The sequence below is a fragment of the Typopeltis vanoorti genome, chromosome 9, assembly GCF_054136105.1.
Source record: "Typopeltis vanoorti isolate ZY-2024b chromosome 9, IOZ_Tvanoo_1.0, whole genome shotgun sequence".
Classification (NCBI taxonomy): Eukaryota; Metazoa; Arthropoda; class Arachnida; order Uropygi; family Thelyphonidae; genus Typopeltis; species Typopeltis vanoorti.
Window position 1 is genome coordinate 56,203,445 of NC_143557.1, and position 18,572 is coordinate 56,222,016.

Below are 18,572 nucleotides of genomic sequence, written 5' to 3' on the forward strand. Positions count from 1 at the left end.
ATTCTGAAAAAGTATCAATTGATTCCAACATATATTCCTATCAACAAAATTTCTTCTTTATTACCTTCTACAGAGGATAAACTGGCTTCTCTTCTCTATATGGCTGGTGTTTACCAAATACCTTGCGAATGTGATGTCTCTTATTTTGGACAAACTGGCCGTTCTTTGGAAAAAATAATAAAAGAACAACAATATTATATTGATTATAACAAACCTCTAAAGTCTGGTCTGGTGCAGCAGAGTATTGACTCTACTCATAGTGTCCAGTGGGATAAAATTGTTCTCCTCCACAGATGCAGATTCAAATATGAATGCTTATTCAAAGAAAGTTGTAAAACTATCTTACACCAACCTAATTTAAATGGAAATGACTATCTGTCTCTCTCAAAGATCTGGGAGACTTTTATCTTATGTAAAAAATCATTTATCTTAATAGATTAAATTTGTTAATTTCTATTATTTCCTAGCACACGGTAACAATTCTATTTTAATAGGTGATCCACCGAACATTTTGCTTGTATTCCATTCCTATTACTGTAACAGACACTGAAGATGTACTATTAATTTTAGTATGAAATATTTGTCCCTTTAATAATTAAAGATATCACTGTGGTTTTTTACGTGTTTCTTTATTAATTAATTTACTATGCCACAGGTTCCTCTTAAAATCAGAAACATTCTCATTATGCTAATGGAGACAATATGTCAGCCATTATATGTAACTTCTCGCTTACCATTTTACAAGGAGTGCGCATGCTCGCCGAGGAGTTTGATGGGTGATTGAAAGCTGACAGAGAGAAAGAGTTTGGTATCGAGGTAATGAGGAAAACAAGAGAGAGCTAATGGAAGTTGAAGAATGCAGATCACAGAAATTTTGCTGTTAGAAAGTTCTTAAATGACAGTCAGAAGGAGTTGAGACTGTCAAATATTTAGTAAATAAAAGAAGATATTGCAGTCGATGTTCTAATTGAATGTTCGAGGAAACACTGATTGGAAAGGTTCATCTGTCTTAAGGACACAGATCTATTTCTTATTTCTACTGGAAAAGGTGATGGAATTAGCTCAACTTAGATATGTTATTTATGAAGTAGTAGAAGAAACTTTTTTCCTCTGGTACAGTAAATTGTGTGTCAAATAGAACTGTAAGAGGTAAGAATATTTATACATCAGCGAGACAGGAGGAATAATATTGTATGCTACATAAGGAAAATAAAAAAAAGGATCCTATGGAAAAGAAGAATTTTTATATTTTTGGAAAAAGGCCCTAACAAAGAAACTGATTATGAACATTGTTATTGTGAAAACAAGGTGTTTAGTCTGGTAGATATGATTAAGTATATATTAAACAATCCAGCAATAAAATGAGTCAGAGAATGGGTGATTTTAATATTTTTGAATATGAAAATCTCTGAAGTGTAGGTTTATTTTAGTCTTGAATCCAGTATTTTATAGTTATGTAAATTTTATTTAAAGTGTATGTATTGTTTTAGTTTTATTAAATGTGTATATTTTTTGTATTTGGTCTTGAGTCAGTGATTTTCTGGATTCTAAAAAAAACAGTTAAAAGTCATTGCACCAATCGGAACTGAACCCTTGTGTAAATAATAAACACTCGGAAGAAAAACAATCTTTACAGAGATTAATCTCTTTACAATATACCAGTAATTTTTATTCTATACATATTAGCCCACATACAAGAGGATGCTAAACCCACAACATATCAACTTTATTTGCATGGAATGTAGAGAGAAAACTTGATAGTTCACAGTACCTTTATTTCAATGAATTCTTGGAGAATAATATTAAGTATGTCAGCCTATTCTGATTAATTAATCTAAGGCAGTGTTTCCGAAACTTTTAGTATCCTCATACGCTTTTAAAATTTTAGTATTACCAGTGTATCTCCATCTCAAGATAAGGCAAGGAGAAGTCATGATATTTCATTCTAACAAGCAGTGGCAGGATTTTTCCTCCAGATATTCAAGTTTTCTATCCCACAAAAAGAGAAATGAGCTGAAGAACAAACATAAATAACAGGCATAACAAACTGGCCTCATAACTTCAGTTTCTTTTATTCTAGTCTAATTAAATTAATTCTAATTAAAAAATTAAATCTAAATTAAAAATTAAAATTAAATGTGCTACCATGGTATATACAGATTTCATTATATTATACACAATATACATAGAATAAGCCATGTCTGTCTTAGTCGAGCATCTAATCAAACAGACTATTTTATTATACATAGGGATTCTTTGTAGATGAAGCAAGTCTAACTACACTGCCTTTAGCATTAAGCATGCACTTTCAAGGATAACTAACAGGAAATAAGCAGTAAATATAAGAACTGTAGTTGTACATTTTATCATGGAAATCAACATTTGATTATATGCATTTTAATTATACTAATTATGATCAAAATAAATGAAAGACTGCAATTGATAATCAACTCACTTTATAGTGATTACTATTTTGTCTTGGTATTCTCAAGTAGAAGAGTAAATATGCCTGCTGATTCAAAACATCAGTTACACTTGCTCTTTGTACCTAAAGGTAAAGAAGAAGAAGAAAGACAAAAAAGTTCATTGTTCAGCCAACTATTACAGTAATTTACCCACATTTTACCTATCAGCACAGTTTTAAGCAACCTGCATATCCTCAAATTACATAATAAATTATATTAATTAGGATTGCCATATTCTAAAATGCCAAAATGCTGACACCCCATTGCCTGACCAACTCGTTCTGGACACAAACATCTAACACAAAAATAAATACATATGTTTGAAATCTTTACCTTTGTAAGCTTTTCATTAATTAGATGTCATGAGTATGCTTATTAGAACACACAAAAATATGAGATTTTAAGTGTCATCATAAGTCTTATGAAACAAGAGTAGTGCTACATGAAAAAGAATTACTTATCACACTACATACAATACTTTGCAGTCCATGCATATTTTTCACTAGACCTAATTTTCTTTAGCAGTTTTTTGTTTCGACACAAACATATTTTTACATGTAAAATATCTGTAATTAAATTTAACTATAGCAAGTTCTTTCACAGATTCTATGGTGAGCCTATTTCTTTCCTTGGTCCACTGAGCTAGTATTAATGAAAAGAGCCTTTCAACACTGGCAATGTGACAACAATGGCAGATATTTTCATTATCAAAATGCAGACTTGTCCGCATAAATGCTGATGTATGGTAACTCTAATATTAATGGTAACTGCGAAGTAACGATTACAGATTATGATCTGAAGTAAAACTTATGGTGAAAATGTCTGATAAAAACCTAAGCATCTCCATGATGTACAGTTCCATAAATACTTATTTCAAAAAAGACATTCTCATATTAGATATGGTATAATTTGTATATAACAGCTTGTAGTGCAAGCTGAAGTAATCCATACAAACAAATCTATCAAATATGGTATTAAATAAACAAGCTGAAGTAACCCATACTAGCAAATCTATCAAATATGGTATTAAATAAACAATGCTATGGCTAAAGTTCATCTGCAACAAATCTACTATACTTAGAAGTCATGTGGACTAAATCATTGTTCTAATCACAGTGTATATTAATACCCAAAAGACCAAATCCACACACCATCTGGCCAATTCCAATTTATAATAATAATAAAAAATAATAGTATTGTAATGATACTCATTATGTTGTCCAGCAGACAATCAACTTGTCCAAAAAATATCTGTTCTCACCCACAGTAACTGCTTTTTTATTTAGTGTTTAATTGTGTTAAACCATTTTATCTGAAGTTTTGTGTGTGTGTGTGTGTGTGTGTGTGTGCACTCGTTATGTGCAATAGAAAGGTAATTTTTCTGTCATTTAGAATTTTTTTCCCAATATGATCATTGTTTTTTCTCTTAAAGTCATGTTTTTAATCCTGCACCTCAGAAAATATAGTATATAGTCACCTACGATGTGAAGTAATGCATTCTTTGCACACATCGTGGTCACCTACGATGTGTGCAAAGAATGCATATTACTCCACACCATAGCTGACTCTAGCTACAGAAAACAACTTTATAACAAAGTGTTATAGATACAATGCTATACTAAAAGTTTGCCATAGCAAACCATTCCTATTGCCCCTATGAGTTTTCTACTGTATAAGCTCAAGCATGTTATCAATTTAGGCTTGGATCACGAAATGGTGACTATCTGTTGTGTCCCTGTGCACTTTCATCCATGCTTACCAGCAGAGATCACACTAATCTACTAGCAAACAACAAAGGTGGAGACCAGCTGTCAACTAATTTTCATTCTCTGTTTAGCATTCTCTACCTTACTATTACTCCCTTTAAGAAATTTTTTTTAAATATTTAATTTGTAAATTATTCATTTCATTAAGAAAAAAAATTACCATATATGCCATCACATAAGGAGATTGGGCATGTTTATTCCATGCTGTTCTCGCCACATAGAACTATCACAAATTTTACACTTATGGATGACAGCTTCTCCTCTTCGTACATATTACTTTTAGTTTAATATAATGTATGCATAGAAATCACAGCAGATATATTCTTTACTGTAATTAACAACAATGTCTTCCAGTATGAGATAATCAATAAAATCATTTATTTTATTTATACCATTCTTCAGTTTTGAATATTGTAATTCATTTAATCATCACTCGCACATGTTTACCTTAATGAATTCATTTATATAATTACAAATATTTATATACAAACACAGCTGACCATTGAACAATGCAGGGGTTAGAGGTGCTGATCCCCTGTGCTGTCGAAAATCCTCGTACAACTTTTAACTCCATAAAATATTCACTAATACTGTTGACTGAAAACCTTACTAATAATAGGCGATTAACACATATTTTGTACGGTAATGTATTATATACTGCATTCTTACAATAAAGTAAGCTAGAGAAAAGAAAATGTTAAGAAAATCACAAGGAAGAGAAAATACATTTTCTCTTCCTTATGATTTTCATTTCATTTTCTCTAGCTTCTACAGAACTGTACTGTATTTATCAATACTGTAAGCTTACATAAATATTGTATTACATGATACAAAACACTGTAGATATTATACATATTACTAACACTGGACATCAAAAATAACGTGAAAAAGAAATTCAGATTTATTTATGTATAACAATTCATCCGTTGATGATGATGATGCAGCAATATGATTGCTTTATGGTAGCCTAGCCTACAAACTAATGGAATGAATCGTTATAAAATTTTTATGGCATACAGTATTACAGTCATATTAATAATGCAGTATTAGAAACATTTTTAATTACATTTTTAAAAAAAAATAACGCCTGTGATGATAGGCTGATAAGCAGTTTCTCCAATTACGAGAGAGAGAGAAAAGCATACTGTATACAGTACTCTTTGAAAGTAGTTATAAAACAGTAAGAAAACTAACACATTATTAATTTTATATTAAATATCACTCACCTTATGCCTATGTAAGGATAGGTACTTTCATACAAGTCCAGCACACGATGTTCTATATGACGAATACTTAGGCGACAATGATTACCCAAAATGTCTTGTACAGTTATTAGATTTTCACACAAAGATACACATACAAACAGATACGTTTATTAACTGTATGGCATGATGATTATTTACTATTCATTAAATGGAAGTTGATCATCATAAAGGTCTTCATCCTCATCGTCTTCATGTTGAGTAGGCTGAGGAGGAGTTGGTCTTACTGTCTCAGGAGTGGCAGAGGTGAAAGAGAAGGCAGGTACACTCGGTGTAACTTTACAGAAATACATCATAATTTCTGTTTGACTTTTTTTTCTTTTTTTTTTTGCTTTTACATTTCTCTAAAAATGTTTCTATATGGTATCAATCCTTCTTCTACCATTTGGTTCAGTTTCACTGTCCATATCATAAAAGGGTCCATGTCATAAAAGAAGTCAAAAGCAGTCTTGAATAATCAATACTATTCTGCCAGATTGTTAAATGTCAATTTGTTTTCTAGAATTGCTTCTTCTTCATCTGCCACTGGTTCGAAAGCACTCATCTCCATCAAGTTGTCTTCTGTTAATTCCTCTAGGGTGATGTCTATTAGCTCTTGAATTTCTCCAAGATCTATATCTTGAAACCATTCAAGATATAAATTTTTTGCCATATCCACAATCTCTTTCATGATTTTCTCAATTGGCTCTGTCGTAAATTCTGTGAAGTCATGCACAACATCTGGACTCAGGTTTCTCCACCAGGAATTTATTGTTTCAGACTTGATGGCTTTCATAGCTTGTTCTATAACAATGATGGCATCTTCAATGGTGTAATCCTTCCAGATTTTCATGACATTCTCCTCTATCGGGGTTCTCATCCATAGCATCAACAATCCTTTCCATAGAGTACCATGTATAATGAGCCTTAAAGGTCCTTTTGATCCCCTGGTCTAGAGACTGAATTAAAGACATGTTTGGGAGCAAATGGACCACTTCAACACCTTTGGTACTGAACTCATGGAATTCTGGGTGGCCATGAGCACCGTCCAATATCAAAAGAACTTTAAAAGGCAGTCCCTTACTGACAAGGTATTCCATGACTTCAGGGACAAAGCATCGATGAAACCAATACAGAAAAAGGGTTCTCTTGTCTAGGCCTTGTTGTACCAAAAGACTGGCAGATAGTGTTTATCTTTTCCTTTCAAGACTTGAGGGTTAGCAGCTTTATAGATAAGAGAAGTCCTGATCATAAACCCAACTGTATTTGCACACAACAGTAGAGTTAACCTATCCCTTCCTGCCTTAAATCTTGGTGCTTGCTTCTCTTCCTTACTAATAAATGTCCTTTGTGGCATTTTTTTTTTTTTTTCCAGAATAGGGCACCTTTGTCTGCATTAAAAACCTGTTCAGGCAGATATCCTTTCTCCTCAATAATTTTCTTAATGGCATCTGGGAAGTGTTTGATGCTTCTTGGTTGGCAGAAGTTAATTCTCCTGTTATCTTGACATTTTTAAGCCAACCCTCTTTCTAAAATTATCAAACCATCCTTTAATGGCATTAAATTCTCAAGCTTTAGAGCCTTCACCTTCTTTTTGTTTTAAGTTGTCATATAATGACAAAAAAGTACAAAGGTTTCGTGCTTGCTGGTGTAACTGCAGTGACAGCTTCATGAACTTCCTTTTCTTACAATGGTCCTCAAGCTGGAACAATTTACTGGAGAGATGAAATGCTCACACGGAGATGATTAGCATCGCATGGAGTGTGTATGCTCACCAAAGAGTTTGATGGGTGATTGACAGCTGACAGAGAGAGAGTGTTCAGTATCGAGGTAACAAGGAAAACAAGGGACAGCTAATGGAAGTTTAAGAACACAGACCACAGAAATTTTGTTCTTATGAAGTTTATAACTTTTATGTGACAGTTGGAAGAATATTAATAGAAGATTCTGAAAAGGGATCGTAGAACTGTGAATCTTCAAACTGGAGGAATTGAGACTGTCAACAAGTATTTAGTAAATAAAAGAAGATATTGCAGTCAATGTTCTAATTCAGTGGTTCTCAAACTTTTTGAAGTCGGAGCACATTTAAAATCCTACAAATAATTGTAGGTGCACTATATACAAATTTCTGAGAAATATGTTATAATAATTAAGTCAAATATTACAGAAAAAAAAAAAAATAATGTGATAAAAAAAAATAAAATGAAATATACCTTAAGTTTAATAATGAAGGGGATACAAATCCATTGATGTTTATCTGCCAGTAAGCGAAACTCTAAGAACAAGGACTAAGATCTATGAGTTTCATACCGAAAAACTATTGGCAAATCCAAGTGTAAGTAACCACTTGGTAGTACAACACCAAGGCAACTCATATCAAAGGTGGAGCAAGCTCCCTCACTATCCTTATGAGACCTCCACTTTTGAGGTCTGATGAGACCTCAAAAAAGGTTGAAACCAGTCTGGGTAGTGACCTCTCCTCATAATGTAATTAGAGTATTACATCCCCTAGGGGCTGTGTTTTTACATTATGAGAAAATATCAAGGATAGTGAGGGAGCTTGCTCCACCTTTGATACGAGTTGCCTTGGTGTTGTACTACCAAGTGGGTACTTACACTTGGATTTGCTGATAGTTTTTCGGTATGAAACTCATAGATCTTAGTCCTAGTTCTTAGAGTTTCGCTTACTAGCAGATAAACATCAAAGGATTTGTATCCCCTTCATTATTATTAAGGTTGCCAGAAAAATAGCCTTTTGGCTTTTATACCTTAAGTTTATTCATTCTTGTGTTTATGAGAAACATGAGCCTGATGTGTCCTAGCGATTGCTTCAATGTTTGGCCATATATTTGAAAGGCAAACTCTCATTTCCTCGTCAATACATTGAAGAGTTTTTACACTTAATCTCTTTTTACACTTAATTGTGGTGAGGGTAGAAAATCCTAATTCACATAAATATGATGTTGAAAATTGTAGTAAAATGTTCAAAGCTTTTTTAGATATTGACACATATTCTTCTTTTATAGAAATCCAAAAGGTTTCAAGAGACAATTCCTTATGTTTAATCATCAATCCACGATCAGTGGATATAGCTGCCAGTTCTTCTTCTTCTTCTGTTAATGTTAAACTAAAATCACTTGACGTTTCCATAAATGGGTTTCTAATCCAATTGTATTGTTCAGTGTTAAGTGATGGAAAATAAGAACTCAATTTTTCTTCTAAACTTGTTAAATGTTCAACTATTATTGGAAGTGTTTCATTTATGCAAGTGTTACTTACCAATGGAAACATTTCCAAATTACCTTCAACAGCTTTTCTTTTCCAAATCTGTAGTTTTCTCTGAAACACTTTCATTTTGTCAGTGGATGGGAGAATATTTTCTTCTTTCCCTTGCATGCTAAGTATTCAAAATATTGAGCTGCTGAAATATATCAGCCAAATACTGTAACCTGGCAATCCAAAATTCGCAGTGAAGGAGGTTACAAAAATGTAATTGTTTCATCTTTTCAAAAAACGCAAGAAGTTCTTGTCGTAGCTCATGTACGCGGGTAAGTACTTTCCCCCCTTGACAGCCACCTCACCTCAGCGTGTAAAAGCAGCCGTCTGTGTTGTGAATCCATATCGATACATAGCTTTTAGAATAAACGCGATTTGACAGGTCTTGTTTTAATAAGGTTTACCATCTGAACAACTTGATCTAAAACTTCTCTTAATTTTTCTCCCAATGTTTTTGCCATCAAGGCCTCCCTATGAAGAAAGCAGTGAGTTACGATAACATTCTCATTTTGTTTTTGTTTTTTTACAAAAGATGTAAGGCCCTTAACACAGCCTACCATGGAAGGGGCTCCATCTGTACAAATGCCTACACACGACTTTCATGTTAACTGCCATTTATCAAGATAGCTATTCAAAATGTTAAAAATGTCCTCACCTTTTGTAGACACACTTAATTCTTTGCAAAAAAGAAACTAATTTACTATTTGATCTTCATTAATAAAATGGACGAATGCTAAGAGTTGTGCCTTGTTGTTAATGTCTGTTGACTCATCAACTTGCAATGCAAAATTTGAATACTGAAGTTTATTACTGCATACATTTTTCTCGATCTCAGAAGACATTTCTATAATACGCCTGTGAACTGTATCGTTGGACAGAGGAATCTTGCTTATTTTCATTGCTGCTTTATTTCCTAGCATTGTCATGACCATTTTTTTTGCATGCAGGCAAAATAAGTGACTCACCTAAAGCATGATCTTTCATATTTTTTGCTATCAGTTCTGAGACTTGATAAGAAGCAATTTGAGCTTTATGAGAAACAGTCATTATACTTTTAAAAGAATTTACTGCTTTTGTTTGCTGTTCAGACAATCTCTTGAAAAAACTTACAGATTTATCTTGTAAATTAGAGTGTATAGTTTTAAAATGTTTACTCAATTAACTAGGAAGCAATGATTCATTTGCCATTTTATATCCACATAATAAACATAGCGGCAAAGGATGATCTTCACTTCCAGTCCAAGTGAAACCAAATCTTAAATAACTTTCATTATATTTGCAAGTAGGCCGCAATTTTGCTTTCTTACTGGCACTTAATTTTTGCTCACTCCCAGAATCTGATTCTTCAATATTATGCTTCTTTTTGAGAAATCTATCCATTTTATTTGGGTGTATTTATCTGAAAATAAGTAATATGCACATAACATCCACTTCCAACACTTTTAAAATAAGTAATATACACAACAAGAATAAACCATATTCTCGTTCTCTTTGCAAGAGAAACCACTGTTAATTAACATAATAATGATGTGTTGACAAAATGAGCAGTATATCCATAATGAAAAGGTATAATAGAGTAACTATATTTATTTTTATATCTGGACACATATTTCTCTGGAATACCACAGGGCGCACCCGTAAATCTTCTAGGGCGCACCAGTGCACCCTTTTGAGAACCACTGTTCTAATTGAAGTTCGAGGAAATGCTGATCGGAAAGTTTCATCAGTTCAAAGATTTCCGGATCTATTGTTATTTCTAGTGGAAAAGGTGACGGAATTAGCTCAACTTAGATATCTCATTTATGAAATAGTAGCAGAAACTTTTTTCTCTGGTACAGTAAATTGTGCACCAAATAAAACTGCAAAAGTATGAAGTATTTATACTTTAGTCAGTCAGTGAGAAATAATATTGTATACTTCATAAGAGAGAGAGAAAAAAAAAAAGGATCCCATGGAAAAGAAGAAGAAAATTTTATATTTTTGGAAAGGCCTTAACAAAGAAGCTGACTCTGATGAACATTTTTGTTGTTGTGAAAACAAGGTGTGTAGTCTGGTAGATGTGATTAAGTATATGTCAAACAATTCAATAATAGAATGCATCAGAGGATGAATGATTTTAATATTTTGGATAAGAAAACCTCTGCAGTAGATTTAATTTAGAAGGCTGTGGATCCAGTTAATTTTATAGTTATGTAATTTTATTTAAAGTGGATATTTTTTGTATTTGGTCTTGAGCCAGTGATTTTCCAGATTCTAAAAGAAACAGTTAAAAGTCATTGCACTAATCACAATTGAACCTTTAAGTAATAATAGAAAACACTTAGAATAAAAAATCTTTATAGAGACAATTCTCATTACAAATGGTGCAGTCGACCGACAGGATTGGTTGTGACTTAACTTTATTTTAGACTCCAGAAAGTAAATCTTGACTCAAGTAAAATGGCTACAGAAAATAGTAATTCTAGTAGTGAAGTTTCTTCAATTAAAGATGAAGCATTTTTTTAAGTTAGCTAATCAAACTTTGTAATACCTTCATTTTCAGGTGATAGTCATAAACGCATAGAAACATTTTTTAAATATGTAGAAAAAATTAGAAATTTAGAAGATGTCAGATTTTCATTTGTTAATTATACTTCCTAATAAATTATTGGGAAAAGTCAAAACATGCTTAAACTCATCCCCTTTATTAAGAGACACTGACAGTTATGCAACCTTTAAAAGATTGCTAATATCAGAATTTTCAGATGTGGGAGAATTAGGTTCTAACATTTGGAAAATTTATCAGTGCATTCAAGGTAACAGGGAGTCTGTTTCAGAGTAACGACAGACTTTGGAGCATTGCTCATAAATTTAATGCTTCATCTGAAGAGAGGTCCTCTTTAGAATAGTTGCTGTTTAACCTCCCTACCAGCCGAAGTGGATGAAATAGTGAGACCAAATTACACTTCTTATCCATATTATTCAACGGGTGTTAGAGAATCATATCCAGATTTAGCTGGACATCTATAGGCCTCATGGCCAGTTCGGGGGGGATCAATCAATTTAGGCATGGGCTTAAAGATAATTTGAAAGAAATAGCATACAAGAAAAAAGTTAAAAAGCTTGAACAATGTTTTCAATGTTTTCAACTTGTTAGGGAAAAGGAGACTCTTAGAGATATATTTAATTCCACAAACAATAAACAGCTCAACTCTTTTCAGTATAATGAAACTCATTCTCCTAACACAGTGGCTGCAGATAAAGCGAGAGAAGGGAAGTTTCAAAAATTAAAAGGTGCTAAGAAAAAAAAAACAGTTGAAAGTCATTGCAACAATCGGAATTGAACCCTTGTATAAATAAATACCAACGCTCTGAGTAAAAAGTTTCTTTATAGAGATGAATAAAAACAATCTTTATAGAGATCAATCTCAAAACAATGTGAAGTCATTAGCTTCTATATACGAGTTGTCCAGTCCTGAAATTACTTCAGGTGCAAACTTTATTTACTTACACTTGGATAAAGGATTAAACTAAGAATATAATTCCTTGGAATCTTTAATTTATAGTAAACCAAGTGGAAAAACTTCAACATCTATCTCTAATCCAGAGTATTTTAATAATAAGATGTGACATCTTTTGGCTACTCGTATAGGAAAATATGACTTCTGCATTACTTCAACCTTTGTATCACTTCTGAGTCTGGCTCCCGCTGATGAGATCTCAATAATAGCATAGCATTACACATGCCTGTAAGGATATGTGCTTTGCATTATGGGATAGTAAGGCAAGTGATGTGAAGTCATTAGCTTCTATATACAAGTTGCCAGTCCTGAAATTACTTCAGGTGCAAACTTTGTTTGCTTACACTTGGATAAAGGATTAAACCAAGAATATAATTTCTTGGCATCTTTAATTTATGTCAAACAATATGTTTGGGAATCTTTAAGGCATCTTCTATTATAACTTACCTTGATACACCAGAATACATCTATTTACAGCATATGCATCAAAATCCTAGGTTTCTATATCCATTTTTTTCTTTTTATCCATAAGGCATTGTTGAACTCTGAATGGTCAGATAATATTGTGTCAAAGGTGTGAAATTATAAGATAATGAAATATAACACTAAGAATGTATCAGTGACACTACGGATGGAATTCCAGTGCAACGCAGCTAATGCTTTCATTACAAGCGGGTGCTATGTCGTAGATGTTCCCGTAAAGTCCTCAGATGACAATGGTAGCCATTGAGCGGATAGAGGATAGCCATTTAGCAGGAATTTAACGCCACGAGTGATCCAAATAAGGAATCGAGCCTCGGGTACTTCCACAACAGTATTAACCAGCAGACCCATTCCGTAATCGAGTGAAGGTAATGTAAACGTTTGTTATTTATGTTTTGGGAGCCTGTTTATATGAAGAGCTTTAGATGCAAGAAGTATGAAATGTCAGAACAATATTAACTAGTGAACTCTTAAGTGACTGTTCCAGTAGGCTATAAACAGATATCGAGATTGTTTAAGTGAGTTTTACAGAATTGTAGAGAGAGGAATTATGAGCCATAAATTAATGATAGTTTAACTTAGTGTCCCTAGATTTATAGGGGGAATTGTTGGATGAGTGAATTGTGTTAACGAAGATTGAGTTTAGCAATTTACTAGATATCAAATATAGCATGCATTAAGCACCACTTGAAAGAATCAAGTTTCCTAACTTAGCTTTTATGTATGATTGCAATCTTAGCAAGAGTGAACTTATATAATTGTATAGTGTATTTAAAGTTGTAAAATAAACATGTATTTTTACCCCAAACTGAGTCTTGCCTGACTAAGAGCGTCAACTCACCACTCTAAAATTACGAACTTGTCGCGGCAGGGTAAAATTAAGTTAAGAGATTTTGCCACGACCGTCTGAAGGAATTAGCAGGTATTTATATAATTGGGTTATTGGAATTGTCTCCCTGAATAGTGAATTTTATTATTATAGGGCATACACTGGCGCAGTCATTAAAAAAAAATAAATGTGTTTATGCCTAAAAAGGAGATAGGACCAAAAATCCAGGCCAGTACTTAGGACAACTAGTAAGTTTGATAGATATGATTTAAGTGAATTTGCATAGATAACGACACAACAGCATATTGGCTATTACAATCGACAGTTGATAAAAACTATATTCCCACTTACTGATATGCCATTCAAGAAAGCAGAAATTTAATAATGACCCAGGTCATTATTGAACCAGTTCCTCCTGGTTTAATAATGACACCTGGGTCTCACCACTACCAAGCAGACTAATTTTTCCTACTCTAGCACGATGCTTCAACTCAATAAGAGTAATTTTTTAATGTAAATCTGACCTATAAACCTCATGCTGTAGGTGAGCTAAGTTAAGATTATCTCTCTATAGACCAATCAACTTTTTAAGCCACTTCAGGCTTCCAATAAGAAGGGTGGTAGCTCAAACCAGCAAATAAAATAAATCAGTCACTTAAAGATATTAACAAAATATCCACGAACACTGCAGGATTTGATTCCACATCTTTGTTGGCTTAAATTTCAGCATTAATATATAATTTTTCTTAAATTCAAATATAATCAACTAACTATAGCAAATAACTGAAAAATGGACAAAGCCCCTGAGCATCAATGATGGTCTAAAAGAAATTTATTATACAAAATCTTTTATAATAATTAACTACTCCTCTAATTTCTGCATATTGGCTTTGGCAAATGCTAACTACTTTTTTTGTATGTGTGTTTACATTATCATGTGTGTTTACATCAATCTCTTGGAGTACAGTTCCACATTGGTGGAACTGTACTCCAAGAGATTGATGAGGCCAGGGACTTGGGAGTGTTGGTGGATAGGGAGATGAAGTTTAGGGGGCACATTGCAAAAGTAGCTAAATCAGCTCATCAACTCACTTGGTTGTTGAAAAATACCTTGACGAGCAGAGACAAGCAAGTTATTGTACCTCTGTACCGAGCCTTGATAAGACCTCATCTCGACTACTGTGCCCAGATTTGGTCACCTCGGTTCCTTCTTGATGGGGAGGAGGTTGAGAGGATCCAGAGGCGAGTAACTAAGATGATAACAGGTCTATGGAATGAACCATATGAGAACAGGTTGAAGATTTGTGGGTTGCAGAAACTAGTTGATAGGCGGAAAAGGGGAGATATGATTGAACATTCAAATTGCTAAAGGGTTTCTATAGGATTAATTCAGAGGATATTTTTGAGATCAGGACTGGTAGTGGGAGAACTAGGGGACACCTATGGAAGCTGGGCAAGAGTGTGGTTAGCAGGGGTGTTAGAGCTGGGTTCTTTACTTTTAGAGTGGTAAATGAGTGGAATAAGCTGCCAGAGTCTGTTGTGGGTGCTATGACGGTGAACGAGTTCAAGGCAAGGTATGATAGATACTGTGAGAATGTAATCGCATAGTTGTGTGGACATGATGTTTAGGGCCTCCCTCGATGAGTCTAAGGACTCCTGTAGTCGCCCGAAATAATAATAATAATCATACATAGTATATACTTCAACTAGAAGAAAACAGAAATAAGAATTACAATCATGATACAGCTTATCATATGAAAAATGCATTTAATTTGAACCTTCAGTTTATCTCGTAAATATTTTTAACAAATTAAATTTGAATTATAGGAAAACTTTCCAAATGTTAGCTATCAGTTATGGTTAGTACATCATGTGATATCTGAGTATGGTAGCCTCATGAACTCTAAATATACACAAAAACATTTCTAAAATGAAATTCCAGGAAAATTAAACTTGTTTTTATAAATTTTTTCTGCAAAGTTCATAAGGAAGGTATAACCTGAATTATTTTTATATGGCCTTCTAAAACTAGTAGAAAAGTACAAGTACATCAATCTTATTTGTTTCAATATTGTTTCTTGCCATATCAATGCTAATGAAAAGAACAGAATGAGTACCAAAAGGTGGATGGCTTGAATTTGAATGGATTTGGGGTCAGGAGACTTTGAGAAAGTCTAGTTCAGTGAAAACTTGGAAGTACAAAGTCATGGAAACTAAAATGTTTAGGGAAGGATGCAGGTGAGTAGCAGTCCAGGCAACCAAGATGTTAGTAAGTGGGAGAGTGATCACATAATGCTAAATGTAGCATTTGGGTTATTAACTTTAATGGGCTAAGCAATACAAGGTGTAATGAGTTGGCATGAAGAGGAGGTATTGCAGTTTAAGTATACATATACCAGAATTATTCAAAATAAAGGTGAGGAGTTTTTGGAATTGGTTAGCTCAATTTGGCCAAACATTATAGGCATTAATAAGACTTGGTTGACCGAGGAATGTAATCATAGGAATACAATGCAAGGGATATGGTGTCTTCAGAATAGAAATACATCAAGTAGAAAAGGATTAAAAGGGCAGTTCAACTGAAGCTATCTCAAATAAGATAGAGGCCAACAAGACAAAATATATAATTGATTGCTGATATAATCCCAAGGGGGGGGGGATAAGGGAGAACATGCACAGTCTTATCATAAATACTATTACATCTGCACCCCCCCCTCCAATGCTGCCACAGAATTGCACAAGCATAGTTCTGTTAGTGACACTGTGCACAGCCAACATTCACGTGTTTATCAGTATGGAGAGAGAGAGTTGTCTAGCTGTATGGGTTAATATGCAGTGGGAACATTACGAGAACAATGTAGCTGTAATAGCACTCCACGAGGAATGCACCACCTGTTATATTCAGTAAGCTAAAAACTTGCATCTGATCACCAAAGAATAGGTCGGTCCATGCTGCATTAGTACACAAACAGCTTGTGAGGAGTGTGAAGGCATGCCTCCACCATAATCTTGTGAGAACGCAGAAAGTGATGTCAAGCAAGAGATGAACATTTGCAGAGAATGATGTCAAGTGTGTTAACTGATGTTCTGGAGGTAAGGGCTTATCATCGTTCTAATGGACACTTCCTAACACCACAACCTATGCAGCAGAGGGTGATAAAATAAAAGGCACGTAGAGATATCCTCTTCACAGGCATATATCTGATCGTTTAATCAACAAACAATCAGGTATATACCCCAGATGGTCACCTAGCATGTGCCATAGCACCCAGGATTCAGAGCAGTCATCACTCTATGTCAGTGATGGTTTGGTGTGCATGGGGGGGGGGTCCATTAAGGGAGGGTATCCAAGTTGCATTTCTGCAAAAAAGCCATAAAAAGAGTATCAAGATACCATTCTGGAACTTGTGGTACAGTCCCTGAACAACACCTTCCAGTAGGATTCAGTCACTGCACACAAGGAGAGGACCACATAACAATGGTTAGAGGCGAATGTACCTGACCACATATCACCATCACGAACCATGGGCACTGTTTGCTGGTATCCAATGCCTCCTTCACTATCTTCTTCCACCTTTCTTTATCCAGTGCACAGTGTTGCAGTTTCTGTACACCCATTCTACACTGTGCACTCTCCATTCTCCATTCACCAGGAAAACTATCTGCTGCTTTTTCATCGGCACTTGCAATTTCACCTTGTACACAAACACTATGAATGCTCGATCGCTTTTTGAACTGATCAAACCACCCTGAACTTGCAGAGAAAGTTTCTTCCACTACTGACATTGAATCATTTTCGCTTTCTAATTGTTTTCTTTTTAAAGTTTCAAACAAATTCAATGCTTTTGTTTTTATAGTCATTTGACTAAGAGTAATTCTCTTTTGGTTATAATATTCTATCCACACTGACAATAGCGTTTCCATTTCAATCATAAGATGGCTTCTGTTTCTCGTAGTTTGGGACCCAGACGAGGTCGATGCACTTTGTCCTAGTTGCTTATAGTTTGCAGCATGGTCTAAAATATGGCGAACATCTAATTGATTCATTTAGACTGCACTCGCTTGCAATTTTGGCTTTGGTTATGCCTGCTTCATACTTATTTATCATATGCAACTTATCTTCTAAGCTGATCACTCTATGTTTCTTCTTGATAGCTGTAGACTTGATATCATCCTTGTTTCTTTTAGCATTCATTGTAAGGGTAAATAAGAAGAGAAAAAATATTCACATGTACTTCAGGCAAAGGTGGACAGTTACTGGTGAGCAGGCACCGTCAGATAATAACGAAGCGCTACAAGAGAGCGATACCCGGAGAGTGGCAACTCAAACTGGTTGCATATATATATAGTGGGCTACATCTCACTCATGGCCGCGATAATTTGAATTTGGAGCGCAATAATTGGAATTTTGGTATAAAATTACAAATCGCGATAAATCAAGAATCGCGATAATCGAGGTATTCCTGTGTGTATATACATATGAAATTGATAAAAATAGAAAAAAAATCTTTAGTCTATCCACAGTACAAAATGTATTATAGCTTTGCAAATACCTTTTGTGGGGTGGGAGCAACATAAAAGTTCAGGTTTGCAACAGTAGCATGTGAAGGCTCCATTCTGTTTCAATGTGGAACTTATTTTCCCATGACTAAACAGAAGGTGAAAGGCATCATGATTCCAGCAGCAGAACTAGCACCATCTACACTATGTACACACATATATATAGTCCTTGTATAAATCATAAATGTAAAACAAGAGCAATTTATTTTGATTTTAATTAACCATCATAATTTCTCCCCATCTCACCTTCAAGATTTTTCAACACTGATATTTTTCTATCCAGTGCAGGAATATTCCTTTATTAAAAAGAATCTATGGTGGTAAAAAACATATCAATAATGATAACCTGTAGATTGAAAATTAGACCTGATCTGAAATGACCAACTTTTGATAAGTCTAATGTATTTTAGAGAAGACCAAAAGAGAACAATTCAGGTAATAAGAGTATTCTT

At 34.1% G+C, this 18,572-nt stretch overlaps 1 protein-coding gene across 1 annotated transcript in view; it reads right to left on the reverse strand.

Annotated features, from left to right (window-relative positions):
- The window catches only part of LOC150103061 (uncharacterized), a 234,394-nt gene that overhangs the window by 68,887 nt on the left and 146,935 nt on the right, over positions 1–18,572 (reverse strand). Inside the window, exon 10 of the mRNA XM_090398078.1 lies at positions 2,456–2,548. Coding sequence (XP_090254204.1) covers positions 2,456–2,548 — 93 coding nt within the window. The remainder of the gene's footprint in view (positions 1–2,455; positions 2,549–18,572) is intronic.